General features: G+C 38.9%; 2 protein-coding genes across 4 annotated transcripts in view; both read left to right on the top strand.

The window, feature by feature from the left end:
• Positions 1-14,559, top strand: part of LOC144643691 (dynein axonemal heavy chain 1-like) — a 67,659-nt gene that overhangs the window by 40,533 nt on the left and 12,567 nt on the right. For all 3 annotated transcript variants that reach the window (XM_078503014.1, XM_078503013.1, XM_078503015.1), the window contains 14 exons: positions 110-278; positions 789-883; positions 1,410-1,506; positions 2,026-2,145; positions 2,593-2,718; positions 2,807-2,857; positions 2,946-3,044; positions 3,290-3,382; positions 4,487-4,567; positions 4,992-5,078; positions 5,570-5,761; positions 6,086-6,217; positions 13,622-13,867; positions 14,189-14,338. In XM_078503014.1, coding sequence (XP_078359140.1) covers positions 110-278; positions 789-883; positions 1,410-1,506; positions 2,026-2,145; positions 2,593-2,718; positions 2,807-2,857; positions 2,946-3,044; positions 3,290-3,382; positions 4,487-4,567; positions 4,992-5,078; positions 5,570-5,761; positions 6,086-6,217; positions 13,622-13,867; positions 14,189-14,338 — 1,738 coding nt within the window. The remainder of the gene's footprint in view (positions 1-109; positions 279-788; positions 884-1,409; positions 1,507-2,025; positions 2,146-2,592; positions 2,719-2,806; positions 2,858-2,945; positions 3,045-3,289; positions 3,383-4,486; positions 4,568-4,991; positions 5,079-5,569; positions 5,762-6,085; positions 6,218-13,621; positions 13,868-14,188; positions 14,339-14,559) is intronic.
• LOC144643726 (adrenocorticotropic hormone receptor-like) lies at positions 8,757-11,045 on the top strand. The gene has a single exon (XM_078503066.1). The coding sequence runs from the start codon at positions 9,308-9,310 to the stop codon at positions 10,280-10,282; it is 975 nt and encodes a 324-aa protein (XP_078359192.1). The 5' UTR covers positions 8,757-9,307; the 3' UTR covers positions 10,283-11,045.

Genomic DNA, 14,559 nt, shown 5'->3' with positions numbered 1-14,559 from the left:
TGTTTAACGTTTCTGTTTGTGAGGTCTCGTCTTTCCTGGCTCAAACCTTGTTCCCACTGTACCCTCGTAAAGCCAACGATAACTTATCGGAAATCGTTTATCTTTACAGTCCAATCGGTGAGATATTCCGAGCACGTCTTCGTCAGTTCCCGTCTTTGGTCAACTGCTGTACCATTGATTGGTTCTCAGCGTGGCCTGAAGAGGCATTGCGTTCTGTGGCCTCGACTTTCCTTGGAGAAATCCCTGAACTGGACGAGTCTTCTGCAATGGAAGGATTGGTATGTCTTGTGATACGTAACCTTAGTTTTAAGTACTGTCGAATGTGGTCAGTGCAGATACCAAAGGTATGGAGCCTAGTCAAAGTTTGCATGAAATTTAGTTTTTCCAGGACTAAGTCAACTTTCAGTTACAAACGAGCTGTCCGTATAATTAAAGAGAGTAGATTTACATGATTTGTTTTACTTTTATATTCCTGGAACCAAGTTAATGGCTTCTCCACAAGCCGTTATTTGGAATCGTTGTGACAAGGCTTCTCGCCAAAAAACGGTTTTGAATGACACTACTTGCCTAATGAAGTTTCGAGTTTTATAATGGTAAAGTTCATGAAAAGTTGTTCCCTCTAGAACTAAAACAAGTGAACTGTCCTTAATGGTAGGGTGCTCATCTTATTGGCGTGTCCGTTAGGAAAGGGTCCATCATAGATAGTAACTTCTATCTTTGTTAAGAAAAGTGCAATCAGGATGTTAACAGCCAATGTTTTCATCTTTTCATTTTTAATTTCCTAACAGGTTACAATATGTGGAGTTATTCACCAGTCTGTAGCCACCAAGTCCAAGCAATATCTGGCTGAGTTGTCCCGACACAACTATGTTACACCCACCAGGTAATGGAGAATATGAATTGGCGCTAATAAGAACGTTAAAACGCACATGGTTTGTGGCTGGAACAATGCGGGACATTATTGTTGGGACACTTTTCACTTTCCATTCTGGGCCAAATGACTGTTTGTTCCCTTCCCCTCAAGCAATATTGAGAATTTACCGTCGAACACACCAAGATCAGGGTATATATGTTTCTCAACATTGCTTGGGAAGGAAGGGGGGGGGGGGGGGGGTTAACCAAACCCATTTTTTACGTACAAAAAGATGATTTGGTACTATGATTAAGAGATCTCCTTAATAAGTGTCCCAACTATTTTTGACCTCGATGTAGTTTATAGGCTACAATATGACATAAATACCAGTGCATGTTCTAAAGAAGGTAATTTTGTCTCCATGTACAGCGATTTTCCGTCGTGTAGGCGTGTCACGTCTATCGTGGAAAGTCTCTACCCGCGCGCTGATAGACAACTGTCAACCCGCTTTGTTTTTGACAGTGATATTAAGTAATCTCTTTTCTACGTTTTAAAGCTACTTGGAGCTTCTGGGCACATTCCGAAAGTTGGTTGGCATGAAGAAATCTGAGTTCCTTACTGCAAGAAACAGGACAAAAGTTGGCTTGGACAAGGTTAGTCACTTACAGATTTTGACATTTCACCTCTGAAGCCACTTGTTCCAAAATGCTCGGAAAATACACATGACAACTCAAAGTGTTACGTCCCAAGTTTAACGTCTAAATAATCACTACGTCCTACCAAACAAATTATAGACTTTGGCTTGTGTTAGAGCAGTTTTCAATTGAGTGTCGTCCAACCAAACCAAAGTATTACTCTGCCAATCACACACAGACAATTCAGTGACCAATCAACTCAGCACATGTCCGGCACGGCGCGGGAATCGTGCGCCGCGTACGATTGGTTGTCTCTGATTGGCTGAGAAAGTGGCGCGAGTGCCAATCACTAAGCGTGCATCACCACAACGCAATAGTGAACTGCTCTAGTTTAGTGTAATATCAAGACGTAAACTTTGAAGAGCTCAGACCTCTTTGACGGACGTGAAGAGTTAAACAACTGTGTTGAGCTCATCTTAGGCAATCAACTGTTCAACTGTTTTTTGTTCTTTTTATCTCTTTTCTTTTACTCTATAGTTGCTAAGCACAGCAGATGAAGTGGAAAAGTTACAGGAAGAACTTGAAAGTATGCAGCCTTTGTTAGCTCAGGCGGCTGAAGAAACTGTCGAGACAATGGAGAAGATCAAAGTGGACTCGGTAAGGATAATTTATACATCTCTCTTCATTTGCTTCTCCAAGCCAAATATACCAGCACTGTAAAATCCCGTTGGAGACTAGGAGGCGCGGTGGGCTAATGGTTAGTGCGCTGGACTCCGGATCGAGCGGTCCGGGTTCGAGCCCTGGCTGGGGAACTGGGTTGTAGTGCCTCTCTCCACCCAGGTGTATAAAAGTGTACCGGCGAATTTAATAATGGGGGGGGGGGGGGGTACCCTGCGATGGACTAGCATCCCATCCAGGGAGATTAGAAATACTCCTAGTCGCTTCATGCTACGGAATCCGGGATTAGCTCCGGCCTGATGGGCCACTAGGCTCGAACGCAGACTTTACCTACCTAAAATCCCGTCCAAGAAATAACGAATCAGAGCACTCCATTTAACCTTGAGAATTGCTTGTAAATAATCTTCTCGCCGCCATGTTTATCAGGTGGTTGCCAACGAGACCAAAGTTGTTGTACAACGAGAGGAAGAGGAAGCGGGTAAGAAAGCCGCTGAGACCCAGGCCATCGCTGATGACGCGCAGAGAGACTTGGACGAGGCTCTGCCAGCACTGGTACGAGGCTATCCGATTGTTATGATTTGGAATAAGGTGCCTCCATTCTGTGGAATTGTTGACAAAATGTTTTTTTTTTTTTTAACAGGAAGCTGCCCTGGCGAGTCTTAAGTCCTTGAACAAGACTGACGTTGTGGAGGTACGAAATAAACGCGAAAATCAAACTTATGACTTCAGATAACTTAACTAAAATAATTAACGTATATTTTTTTTGGTTTTGGTAACAGGTTCGAGCTCTTCAGCGTCCCCCGCCTGGCGTAAGACTTGTGATTGAAGCTGTCAGTATTATGAAAAATGTCAAGCCAAAGAGGATTGCCGGAGAAAAGGTAACGACATGTCAACAAACGGTAACGCAATATAACAAAACGTAGCAAAACACACAACTTAGCGTGACAAAACGTAAGGTAGCTTAACAACACAATGTAACGTTACATAAACGATATTTTTTCTGTACGACTACTTCTTTTGCTTGTTTCATTGTCATAGTACTACGTTTAGTATGTTGCTTGGGGTTTCTGTTTAAACAGAGGCGATGTGTAAACTGTTTATTATTCGGTGACACTTCATGTAGGTTGGTACGAAAGTGGATGACTATTGGGAGCCTGGCAAAGCTTTGCTTCAAGACCCTGGAAAGTTCCTCGAAGGTCTCTTCAAGTTTGACAAGGTGAATAGTCTTCTCTCTCTACCTTTCTCTCCAGCTTAAAGGCGCAGTATCACGAGAATCACTTCGAAAAGTCAAAGTCAAAAGAAATATTTATATTAATGGCAATTGTAAAATAATGGTCTAGATTTGTTAAAAATGACTATAACAGTCCACTAAAGTAACAAAAAATATATTATCATGAGTTATACAGGAATGAGATTTAAAACAAAATTTTGAAAACGTCCGGCAGGCGTTTTCAAACTCTGCCAATGTGTCATGGACAAATCGTTAAAAACTAAATACATTTTGCTCTCCTTTGAAATATTCATATAATATCTTCACCTTGGGGTTCTCTGTGCATCTTGTGAACGAGTGAAGCTATTGAGGCATAATTTTAGCTCTCTTGTGGCGAAAAGGCATTAAGACGGAATCCACTAGGAAGTCGAGTAATATTTATTAAAGTTGGACAAAAATCAAGTACCAGAATAATTTAAATCCTATTGCGTTATTTCCTACCCTTAATAAAAGGTAAAGATGTAAGTAATTATCCGTGATAACACCAACAACAATTTCTTATCAGAGTCTGAGAAAATGAATTTCAAAGTTCACAAGGTATAGGCAAAATCTCACTTGTAGCCATTTTGTAAATTCGTCTTAAGCAATTCAGTGGAATTCAGCGGAACTTCGAAATTTGTTTTCGATGTTTGGTGTTGTTAGAAAAGATTTCTTTAGATATTTGAAGCAGTAACAAAAAAGTTTGCAATAAGGTGGAAATAATTCTGATACAACAGTTTCTTATCAGAGTCTAAGAAAATGATATTCAAAGTTCACAAGCTATGGGCAAAAGCTCACATCTTTTAAGCGATTCATGGGAATTCAGTGGAACTTCGAAATTTGTTTCCGAAGTTTGGTGTTGTTAGAAAAGATTTCTTTCGATAAGATATTTGAAGCAGTAACACAAAAGCTTGCAATCAGGTGTAAATAGTTTTGGTACATAATTTTGTCCAATAACTACTCGAAGTCCTGGCGGATGTCCTCTTAAAATCGCCATGATACTACCCCTTTAAAAGCTTTAAAACTGTATTAAAAATGATTGACACGTATCTTTTCTTTAAACAAAACTAGGACAACATTCCTGATCCAGTGATTCAGAAAATCCAACCGTATATTGACAACGAAGACTTCCAGCCGGCCGCCATAGCCAAGGTAAACCTTGACAGTAATTAAAACTGTTATTTAAAGTACAGTTATACCGTATACGTTTTAGGAAGTTTGTGTCTCCCTTCCAAAATATATTTAGAGTGTTTCTGTTGAGCGAATGAAGTACCTTATTATAGAAATATAACGAAGCATTTTAACAGCGCAAACAAACTTTACGCATAATAAAATTAACACGAATTTAAGAAAAGTTCTGGTTAGATGCTTATAGTAAACGTGTTAACATAAATACAATTAACGCGAATTTTTGAAATTCGCATTAATAACATGTATCGTTAATTTTCTATAATAAGGTAGTCAGAGTTTTGACGTGTAAAATTTTTTCCGCATCTTTTCCTGGAATTTACACTGCTAGAAAGCTAGCTAGTGATGGACTGGTCGAGTGATTGTTTTATTCATGTCTTGATTTCAGGTATCTAAAGCTTGTACGTCCATCTGTCTATGGGTGCGAGCCATGCACAAGTATCACTTTGTGGCCAAAGCTGTCGCTCCTAAACGGGTAAGGTCTTTTATTAACACTTTTATATTTAAACCTCTGGTATCAATCCTCTTAATTTTAGTTATAACATTAGTTCTGCGAATTGGGAGGTGATCGAGAAACGCTCACCTATTTTATAGTTCTGGTCGCTTCGTTTCAATTTTTCCTCAAGAATGTATTATTTTGATCTTTCCTGGAAGGGATAAGTCGGTTGGGAGAACGAGTATCAGTTGATGGCGAATTCCTGTCTCTAAGACCGGGCTGAGCCGGTGGTTTTCGTCTCGAGGTTGCTAGGCGATTGATCGCGCCATGATGACGTCATATCTTTCGAAGTGCTCTCGAGTGCTCGCGCTATTCTTTAATTGGATAATAAAAATCGGTAACATTGCGAGTGCTTCAACGAAGATTTGCAGAAAGGGCACCGGCTTCCCCGACTGGAGTGGCTGTAGCCAAAAGTTAAGATAAATTTTTTTGGGGAAGGTTTGACATTCTTGCATATTCTTTGTCTTTAGGCTGCCCTTAAACAAGCCACAGAGGAACTACAAGAAACTCAAAGGGTTCTCGCTGAAGCTAAAGCTCGGCTGGCTGAAGTAGAGGAAGGAATCGCGTCACTTCAAGCCAAGTATGAAGAATGTATCGCCAAGAAACAAGAACTAGAATTCAAAACGGAACAGTGCACTGCCAGACTTGGTAGAGCTGAGAAGGTCAGTGTAACTTGTGTTTGAGAACCACTGTAGTTAGCCTAAGGGAAACTTCTCTTTTTAACTACATTTATATTTTTTTATATCATAGATTATAATAATATTTTTTTATCACTTATATATTTTTTTTATTGTATTGATATTAGTATTAGTGTAGTTTTTAGTTTTTAGCAGTGTCCCCTAATTAGTATGGTGTATTATTCCCAGGCTATAAGGTTTTGACACTTTAATAAAGTTCTCACTCACTCACTCACTCACTCACTCACCCACTCACTACATATTTGATATGATCAGCAGTTTATCTAGTTTTGACCTCTTTATTTGCAGTTGATTGGTGGTCTCAGTGATGAGAAAGTCCGCTGGCACGAATCAGTGCTGGCGATGGATGGTCAGATAGTGAACATTGTTGGTGACGTCATGATTTCATCCGGGGTCATTGCCTATCTTGGCACATTTACGGTGAGTTTATTAAGATTATTCAGTGGTCGCGGGATTGAGCACTTGAACACTTTGCCTGAGAGCTGTTAAATCTGTTAAATAAATGTAGAAAATTATGACAAATGTTACTTTGTATCAGAAAGAAACGTAAAATTAGTCTTCAGACAGCTAATAACATGTCAAGATAAAGGCGGGGCACATAAAACAGACGAAAGTCAAAATCAATAGAAAAATCAAAGGGCTCTCGTTGATTTTCTATATCAATGGGAAGTTTTGCGCGTCCTTTTCCAGGTTTAGTTAGCTTAACTTTATCGCTCTGACTTCTAGCAATTTGGGTAATAATGGACCCGCGGAGTGAATTTAAGAAGAAGAAAGTCGAAAAGCAAAGCATAAGATTTCGTCGTAGTAGCGCTATTTAAGACGCTTTCTGACAAAGACGCCAATGTCGCGGGTATTTGATTATTTGATTATGTTTTGGTTATTTAAAAATCCCTTCGATTTAAAAAGAACTTTATTGACATAAAGATTTGTTTTTTGTTGTTATTTCGAAATTAAAATCGTCCCAAAAAGTATTTGTTTCTTTGACTAGAGATTCGGTAGTTACCCTGAGAAAATGAGCGGATGCGAATAGAGTCCGTTTAATGATTGAGGCATAAAATTTATTAAAAGTAATGAATTTCGATTTAGTGAATCAATAATTTAATCAATCAAGAGCTTGAAATAAAAGGTGTAAAATTCTCATTATGTTCGTGCTCTAGCACAAGAAAATTCTTGACTAGCTGTCGACGTATTTGACAGGAACTGACAGGCTATTCTTGAAACGCGACTTCCGTTGCAGCAAAACAGCAATTCTCATCTTTGTTAATTATTTTATAGACATGTTTTAAGCAGCTTTATTTACAGGTAAATAATCCGTCTCAGCACTCACGTACCTTTTATCAGTTTATGCACTTAAAAAATATATATATAGGATAAAACTACGATAACAAAATAAAAAAAAATCAGAGAAATAGTTTCGATCCTAAGAAATAAAAAACTCGAGAAACCGAAATAGCAATTAAGCAAAGCATGGAAAGTAAGAAAAAATTTTAAAACACGCTTTATGAAGTAAAGAAATAAGAAACTCACAAGCCTTCAACGACTTCCTGTCATTGTTACCTTGTTCGTCAATCTTTGTCAAATAACAAGCTTCGTGCATATTATAATCAATCGGAAATTTGTTTTTTAACTTGTTTTTTTTTTTAACCTTTCGTGCAAAGCGTGCTCTGTTAGTATTTTCAGGGTCTCAGGTCTGTTGCTTTCGATCCAAAATTATCACTTAAGTTATAGTTGTTGTAAATTATTTTACATATGATTTCGTGTATTAGATATCAAGTAACAGGAACTCATGGAAAGAATTGTCAGTGCAATGTTTCTTTAAATTCTCTCTGTTATCAGTTCATCTTTCATTAACCCGCTCGGCCACGCAATTTTGTGGACAACCTCGGCACTGGCCACTGGTCGTTGACTAAACTGAAATAACACAATAGTAGCTTTTAAGCTTTTCTGTGTTTCTTTTTGTTCTTTATTACAGTTTTTTAATTGTAGAAGAACTTAAAAGAAACACAGAAAAGCTGTGACTTAGCATGAATGGGCAAAATAAGAGAAAATTAAACAACATCAATCTTAATTGTACTCTCTTGCCTACAAAATTTGTTACAAATTATTAGTAGTAGTAAAACGCACTGCACTTTGGGTAAACTTAATATCTCTCAGACCTTTTTAAGGTTATCTCAGTTTGTATGAGAACATTATTTATGACACTCGGCAATCGACCTTGTTTGTTATGTGGCCGTGATTTTTGCCAGTAAAAGACTGTTGCTCTGCCAGTTTAAAGTTTAGAACCCGTATTTATTAACGAAAATAGACAAATATTATCTAAAATACCACAACCCAGCGCCTTTAAAGCTATTTTGCAGCCATTTTTATATTTCAATTCTCATTATTCAACGATACAATTATTTTTTTTGGCGTGAAGTGTTTTTTTTAGTTCCTCAGGCAATGTTTATTATGTCACGTTCAAAATTGAACGATGTTGTTATCAAAATGCCTGTCTCTTTCTAATTAAAAGTGTTTGAAAAGGTTGAATAATATTGTAACTTTAGATATTATAGAACGCCACTTTAAGTTGCATGTTATATATTATGTATTTATTTTACGTTTTGAGTTGGAAGAATTACGAGGCCGTAATGTTTGCATTTAGATTTTGCAGTTATTACATCAGCCTTTGGTTGTTTGATGTTCCGAGTAAACACTCAATCCCAAAAATAGTCTCTTTAACGGATCCTATAGAAAATAAAACACTGTACATCACATAATAGAAACTACTTGAAGCCTACTTGCAAGAAATTCGTTTGATCAATGGTTTCACTTTTGTGCGACGTTTTTAGTGATGTCTAACTAAACTATTGATTTCATTTTTTTTGTTGTTGTCTTGAAAAACCAGTTAAAATCATATCCGGGTTTTTCATTAACATTCCATTTCCGACGAAGTGAAAACGTAAATAAGTTGTCAGGAACATTATTTGCGGCGTAAAAAGTTAGTGACAGCGTCATTTTGACGCCAATTGAAATATTGACAGGTGTAATTGAACATTTCGGTCTCAGCAGCACTGTTAGGTCCCCGGGTTCTAAATCCAAACCTGTCACATTTTTAATTTTTAAGTTTGCTGTGTTAAAACTACAAGGCGTGGTCAGAAACTGCTGCGATTTACATTGAAGTTCGAAACTGACTCGTGACAAGCTGTAAAAGCGTCATCTCATCAAGTTATACTCACGAACTGATAACTGTCTTTGAACAGCTGCCTGTGTGCTTTCGTATCTCTGCAAGGCGATCTCTTACGCTTTTGAATTGTGCACGTTCAAAGCGAGTTCTATTTAAAACAGCATTTGTTATTTAAAATCATCCCTGGGAAAGAAGAAGATCTCGCGACTTCACGTCAATCACAAAGGAGGTTTAAATAATACGTTGCGGGATTTCAAGAGGGAGAACTAATCTGATTTTTTTTTCTGAGTTCCGTGGCCTGAAAGGTTTGATCGGTTGGTTGTGACATCCGAGAGTGTTGTCAGAAAATGGCTTTCGGTACGAATTCGTGTGAAGGGGTACCCGCGCCTACAGCTTTGTCATTCACAACGACAGCTTTATCTCTTCTCCTAGCCCTCATCACAATCCCTGGAAACTTTCTGGTTTGCCTGGCTGTGTTTAAAGACCCGTTCAAACGCCTGAAGACGCCGTTTACTTTCTTCGTGGTAAATCTCGCCGTTTCTGATCTGATTGTCGGCATGGTGACGGAACCCATTTCAGTGTGGTTTCATTTTCGCGAGGGATTTTCCCTGCATAGTGATTATGTTTGGACGATTCACATGTCCTACTTTATCTCTTGCACTGCATCTGTATTGAACCTAGCCGCCTTGACTGCAGATCGCTTTACAGCCATAAGTTATCCTCTACAATACAGAGCGAGGTTCGGCACCAAGCGAGCCGCCCTAATTGCGGCTGTGATTTGGTTCGTGTCGTGTACTCTGCCGTTTGTTTACCTGAAAGTCGGATATTTGCAGTACGCGTTTGTATTCGCAAACACCGCCATCGCGTTGACTTTCATCATATTCCTCTTTACGTACGCTGGGTTTTTGCGTAGTATGAGAGCACAGGTTTTAGAGTGGGAAACGCTAAGAAACAGTTCGCAAACAGAAGAAAATCGAGCGAGGCTAAGAGCTGCTGCTTTCGAGAGGAACATCACACAGGCGTTCATGGTGATGTTGGGGATGTTTTTGTGCTGTTACACGCCATCTTGTGTAATGATATATGTAATGAACCTGTGCTCATCTTGCAGTTGTTACGCGATTCACATTCTTCGAGATCTTCAATTCATCTTTGTGTTGTGTTCTTCGGCGTTGAATCCCTTCCTTTACGCCTGGCGTTTACCTAACTTCCGAAAAGCGTTCGTGAGGATTTTGCGGTGGCGTCGAGTAAACGAAGAAACTGCACCTGCCTCCACGCAAAACAGTGCGAGGAGAATTCCCGGCGTAGCAGAAAGATCAATGTAAATGCAACAATGGCACTGACGATGGTTATATGCTTGATACTGAGAATGAGTTGAAGTCGGACAATTGCAGTGATAAAACGATGATCATTTTGCTTGTGTGTATCAAATTGAGTCGAGTTCTATGATTTTCCCTCTGGGGATCAATTCCTTACTCTCTATAGGAGTTTAAAGATCTAAGCCGCATTCACTAGCACTTTAATTTACTGATATATAACATCTGTAATTGATATCTTAAGTGCTGCGCGGCCAACTTGTTAATTTACTCGCATTCAAAATGTTATCCTTTACACATTGGTTTGTGAGACTCATAAGATTTCTTCACACATGCAGTCGAAAGGGATTTTCTCTTCTTCTGTATATAAGTGCGTTTAACTTTTATAAACTTTGTACTCGTGTTTAGGTAGTTATAAAACTTATTCTAAGAAGAATGAAAAAATTGTTATCGTTTGAACCCCAAGAGCAATCAGTTCTAATTTATCTTTTCAGTGTGAATAAATTTTCAAGCTGACAGATGTCGAAAGTAAGGAAACTTATGGTCGGGTTGATGTACCACTTAATTCTCCAAACAATTAAGAAATGGTGAAGAAATTATTCAACATGACACGAGCATGGGACAAAGAAAAAATCTGAGTCCCCGACGGGAATCGAACCCATGGCCTCCCAGATGGAAGGTCCTGGGTTCGAGTCCCATCTGTGAACTCAGAATTTTTTTCTGAGGTCTTTCTCTCCACACATCAATCCATTATTATTTATTTGTCCGTAAATAGCAGGGGATATTCACCTCGTCGGAAAATGTCTGCTGCTATTATTGAACAAATTGTTACGATACCCATACCGGGTCAAAAATTCTTGTTAACAGTCATAGATGCATAAATCCTGCGTTTTGTCTACCACAGCTCAGCTAGCTATAAAAGTGCGTTTTGTTGAGTTTGTTAATCAATCGATTATCCTGCTCAATCCTGCGGAAAACTATTGTCTAATTTTAGCCAACTCGATTTTTGGCCTCGTCTGCTGAGTATCAGGCGATATTTCGGGAGATTCCCTGGATCAATCAATCAATCAATCAATCAAACTTTATTTATAGAGGGTTACACGTAATAGTTTTACAACTAATAAATTTGTGGCCCTCTCTAATGTACTAAAAAATTAAGAATCTACTATAAACAATAATCTAATTTAAAATTTAGTTAAAACCTAATTTAAAATCGAAATGTAAGCTAAAAATTTAAAAACTAATCTACAATATTGATCCAAAGGTAATTATTACTAAATAACACAATTTAAAAGTTATTATCTAAAAAAGGAGTAAAAATATTATTCTTGAGCTGACTTAATTTAAAATATTTATACAAAGCATTCCTAAGGATATTTACCAGGGGGGGGGAAGCAACTTCCCATACATTCTCTTATATGAAATCTGAGCGATGCTCTCACAACTTGCAAAGCAATCATCGGGGCGGTAGTCAGCGGATGTCTCTAAGGCGCATGAGCAGCTCCTTTCTATGTGAACTTGCCAAAACAAAAACAACATGGGACCAGTGAGAGAGTTCGATTTTTTTTATATATGTAGTAATAAAAAAGAATTTCTAAGTTTTGTCTTTAAAGCAGCGAAAATTTCTCCGGAAAGGTTCTTGGTGTCAATATGTGGTGTTTGTTATGAAATAAAACCATCACGGGAATGGTAATGAAAACGTGTCGATCGAATATTCCCGCGCTGGTCGGAGCTATTGTTCTTGCTCTATTGTTTGAGGTTGTTTGTTGACTTGGTCTTTCTTTGTTTTACTTCATTTACAATCCCCATGTGGGCCAGTTGAAAATCGTGCTACAAACATGTCAAACATTTGCATTTCAGCACTGAAAAGTAGCACGGCATCACAAAATTCTGCGTTCTTAAAACTACACGACGATGACGAAATTTTCGGATTTAAACACGCTGCTTTTAGATTTTTAGTTAAGAGAATTGAACCCCTTTATAATAAGTGATTCCACGACAGCAGCTTCCATTTCGCGGGAAAAGATTGCCTGTTGCATCATCGTCCAAAAACCGCTGACTACATCGTGAATTGATCGCTTTGCAAGTTGTGAGAGCATCGCTACTCGGTCCCAGACCTCGTTTCTTCCCCCCCCCCCCCTGATATTTACAGATGAAGAGGTGCGTAACCTAAGGGGGAGGTGATTCCAGCATTTACTAGTCGTTGCGGAAAACGTGCGACCTCCCTCTTTCACTCTATTAAATTTCGTTGGTAAAATGGTAAAATTAGCGCCCCGTGTATTCCTATTGTGCTGGCTGGATAATTGTTATTTATTCACCATTTCGTCGTTAAAGAACGTGATACACATCACGCCAGAATAAATCTGAAATATAAAATTAAAAGAGATATATCTTAAGGTATACACGCTTATGATAAGCTTATTCTTGGTAAAGACGCTTTTTATACCTAATCGTACCTTTTTGGTACGCTTCGGCGGCATATCAGGCGAGTTTGGTCGAGTCATGGTTCGTCTTTTGGCGAGACGCAGTCGAGCCAAAATACCCATGGCAAGACCAAACGAGCCTGATATGCCGCCGAAGCGTACCAAAAAGGTACTATTAGGTATTTACCGTACCCAAATTCTGCTAAAACGCCGGTGATATTATTCGCTCAGTCGAAGCCATGCTTGCCAGACACGTAGTGCAAAATGTGTTGACCTGCTTGTATTGATACTTTTTTGGTCTTCAACACTTTTATCAAGTCGTCTTCTCACATATATTTACTCGTTTGTTTGGAGTTTCATTCCCTAAATTTTCAAATCCAAATTTAGCGAAAAATTTGGAAACTCCGACTCCATTGTTTCAGTGTAAATGTTTCAGTACTCGTCGGTAAACATCGCGCAATTGGCGAGCGCGCTCAAGTTTAGTTTTGGCGGGAAAGTTTTTCTCATTTTATGACCGGTAAACACCAGCTAATTAAAAATACTAGTTTCTGTTTTATTGGTAAAACCTCTTTTCAATTCATCGTACGGAAACACTACTTTAATTCAAAGTGACCGTGATATGGTGGCATATCAGGTCAGTGACTTGATATCGTAGGATATCAGGACAGTAGATCGCGCTTCTGATTGGCTACTTGCGAATTTGGGTACGGTAAAATCTCATAGTGTCTCTCTCCACCCAAGTGTATAAATGGGTACCGACAAAATAACGCTGGGGGTACCCTGCGATGGACTTGCATCCCATACAGGAGGGAGTAGAAATACTCCTAGTCGCTTAATGCTATCGAAACCGGGATAAGCGCCGGCAGTGTGGGCCGCATGGCTCGAGGCTTCCCCTTTATAATAATAAGTTCTATTTTATCTTCAGGGAGAATACCGTGTATCCATGGTGGAAGAATGGCTGACAGAGTTACGTGGTCTGGAAATCCCTCACTCGGACAACTGTTCCCTTGTACCAACACTCGGAGATCCTGTCAAGATTCGTAACTGGCAGATTGCTGGTTTGCCTCGAGATACCCTGTCAGTAGAGAATGGTGTTATTGTGCAGTTTTCACAAAGATGGCCGCTGTTTATAGACCCTCAGGGACAAGCCAACAAGTGGATAAAGAGCTTAGTAAGTTCATGTGCTCACCAGGCCCTTGCAGTCGTACATTGAGACACCGCATATATTTTGTCTTCCAATATCTCTCATCGAAGGAAATCTCAAATTTGTTGTAATTACTTTGAGGACGCCTCTGAAGGCGTATAAATGCGGTTTATATGAACTGCTGCTTGCCCATGCTGTAACAATACAATTTTGCTTCTTCCGAACTTAGTCTTTTCCTTAAATCGACGGCCCAAACGGTTAAGTTCTGAGATTGTCTCTTAAATGAGCAAGCAAACCACCTCCAGCTTTTACTTTTGCTAATTGCTTCGAAATTTCTCGTTGCCTTAGGAGAAGGACGCAGGTCTTGATGTAATTAAACTCAGTGACCGAGATTTCTTACGAAGCTTGGAGAACGCTGTTCGCTTCGGTAAACCGTGCCTGTTGGAGAATGTTGGAGAGGAGTTGGACCCGGCTTTGGAGCCTATCTTACTAAAACAAGTAAGTAACAATAACGATATCAACAATTCTTAGTTGCTAGTAACCTGAAATCACTCAGTTGCTAGTGAATCAAGTGTTTGCTTGTTGTAGTTATATGACAGAGATTTTCATTTGCTGTCAGATTTTGGAATTCTCATGTTCTTCCTAAAACTCTCTGTAAGCTAAGGAACCAGAGTTAATTTTATTATTTATCAGTGGACTTTGGTCTAAAAAATGAATTT

The sequence above is a fragment of the Oculina patagonica genome, chromosome 2, assembly GCF_052425735.1.
Source record: "Oculina patagonica isolate OP01 chromosome 2, crgOcupat, whole genome shotgun sequence".
Taxonomy (NCBI): Eukaryota; Metazoa; Cnidaria; class Anthozoa; order Scleractinia; family Oculinidae; genus Oculina; species Oculina patagonica.
Note: the sequence above shows the minus strand (reverse complement) of the source record. Positions and strands in the feature narration are given on the sequence as shown.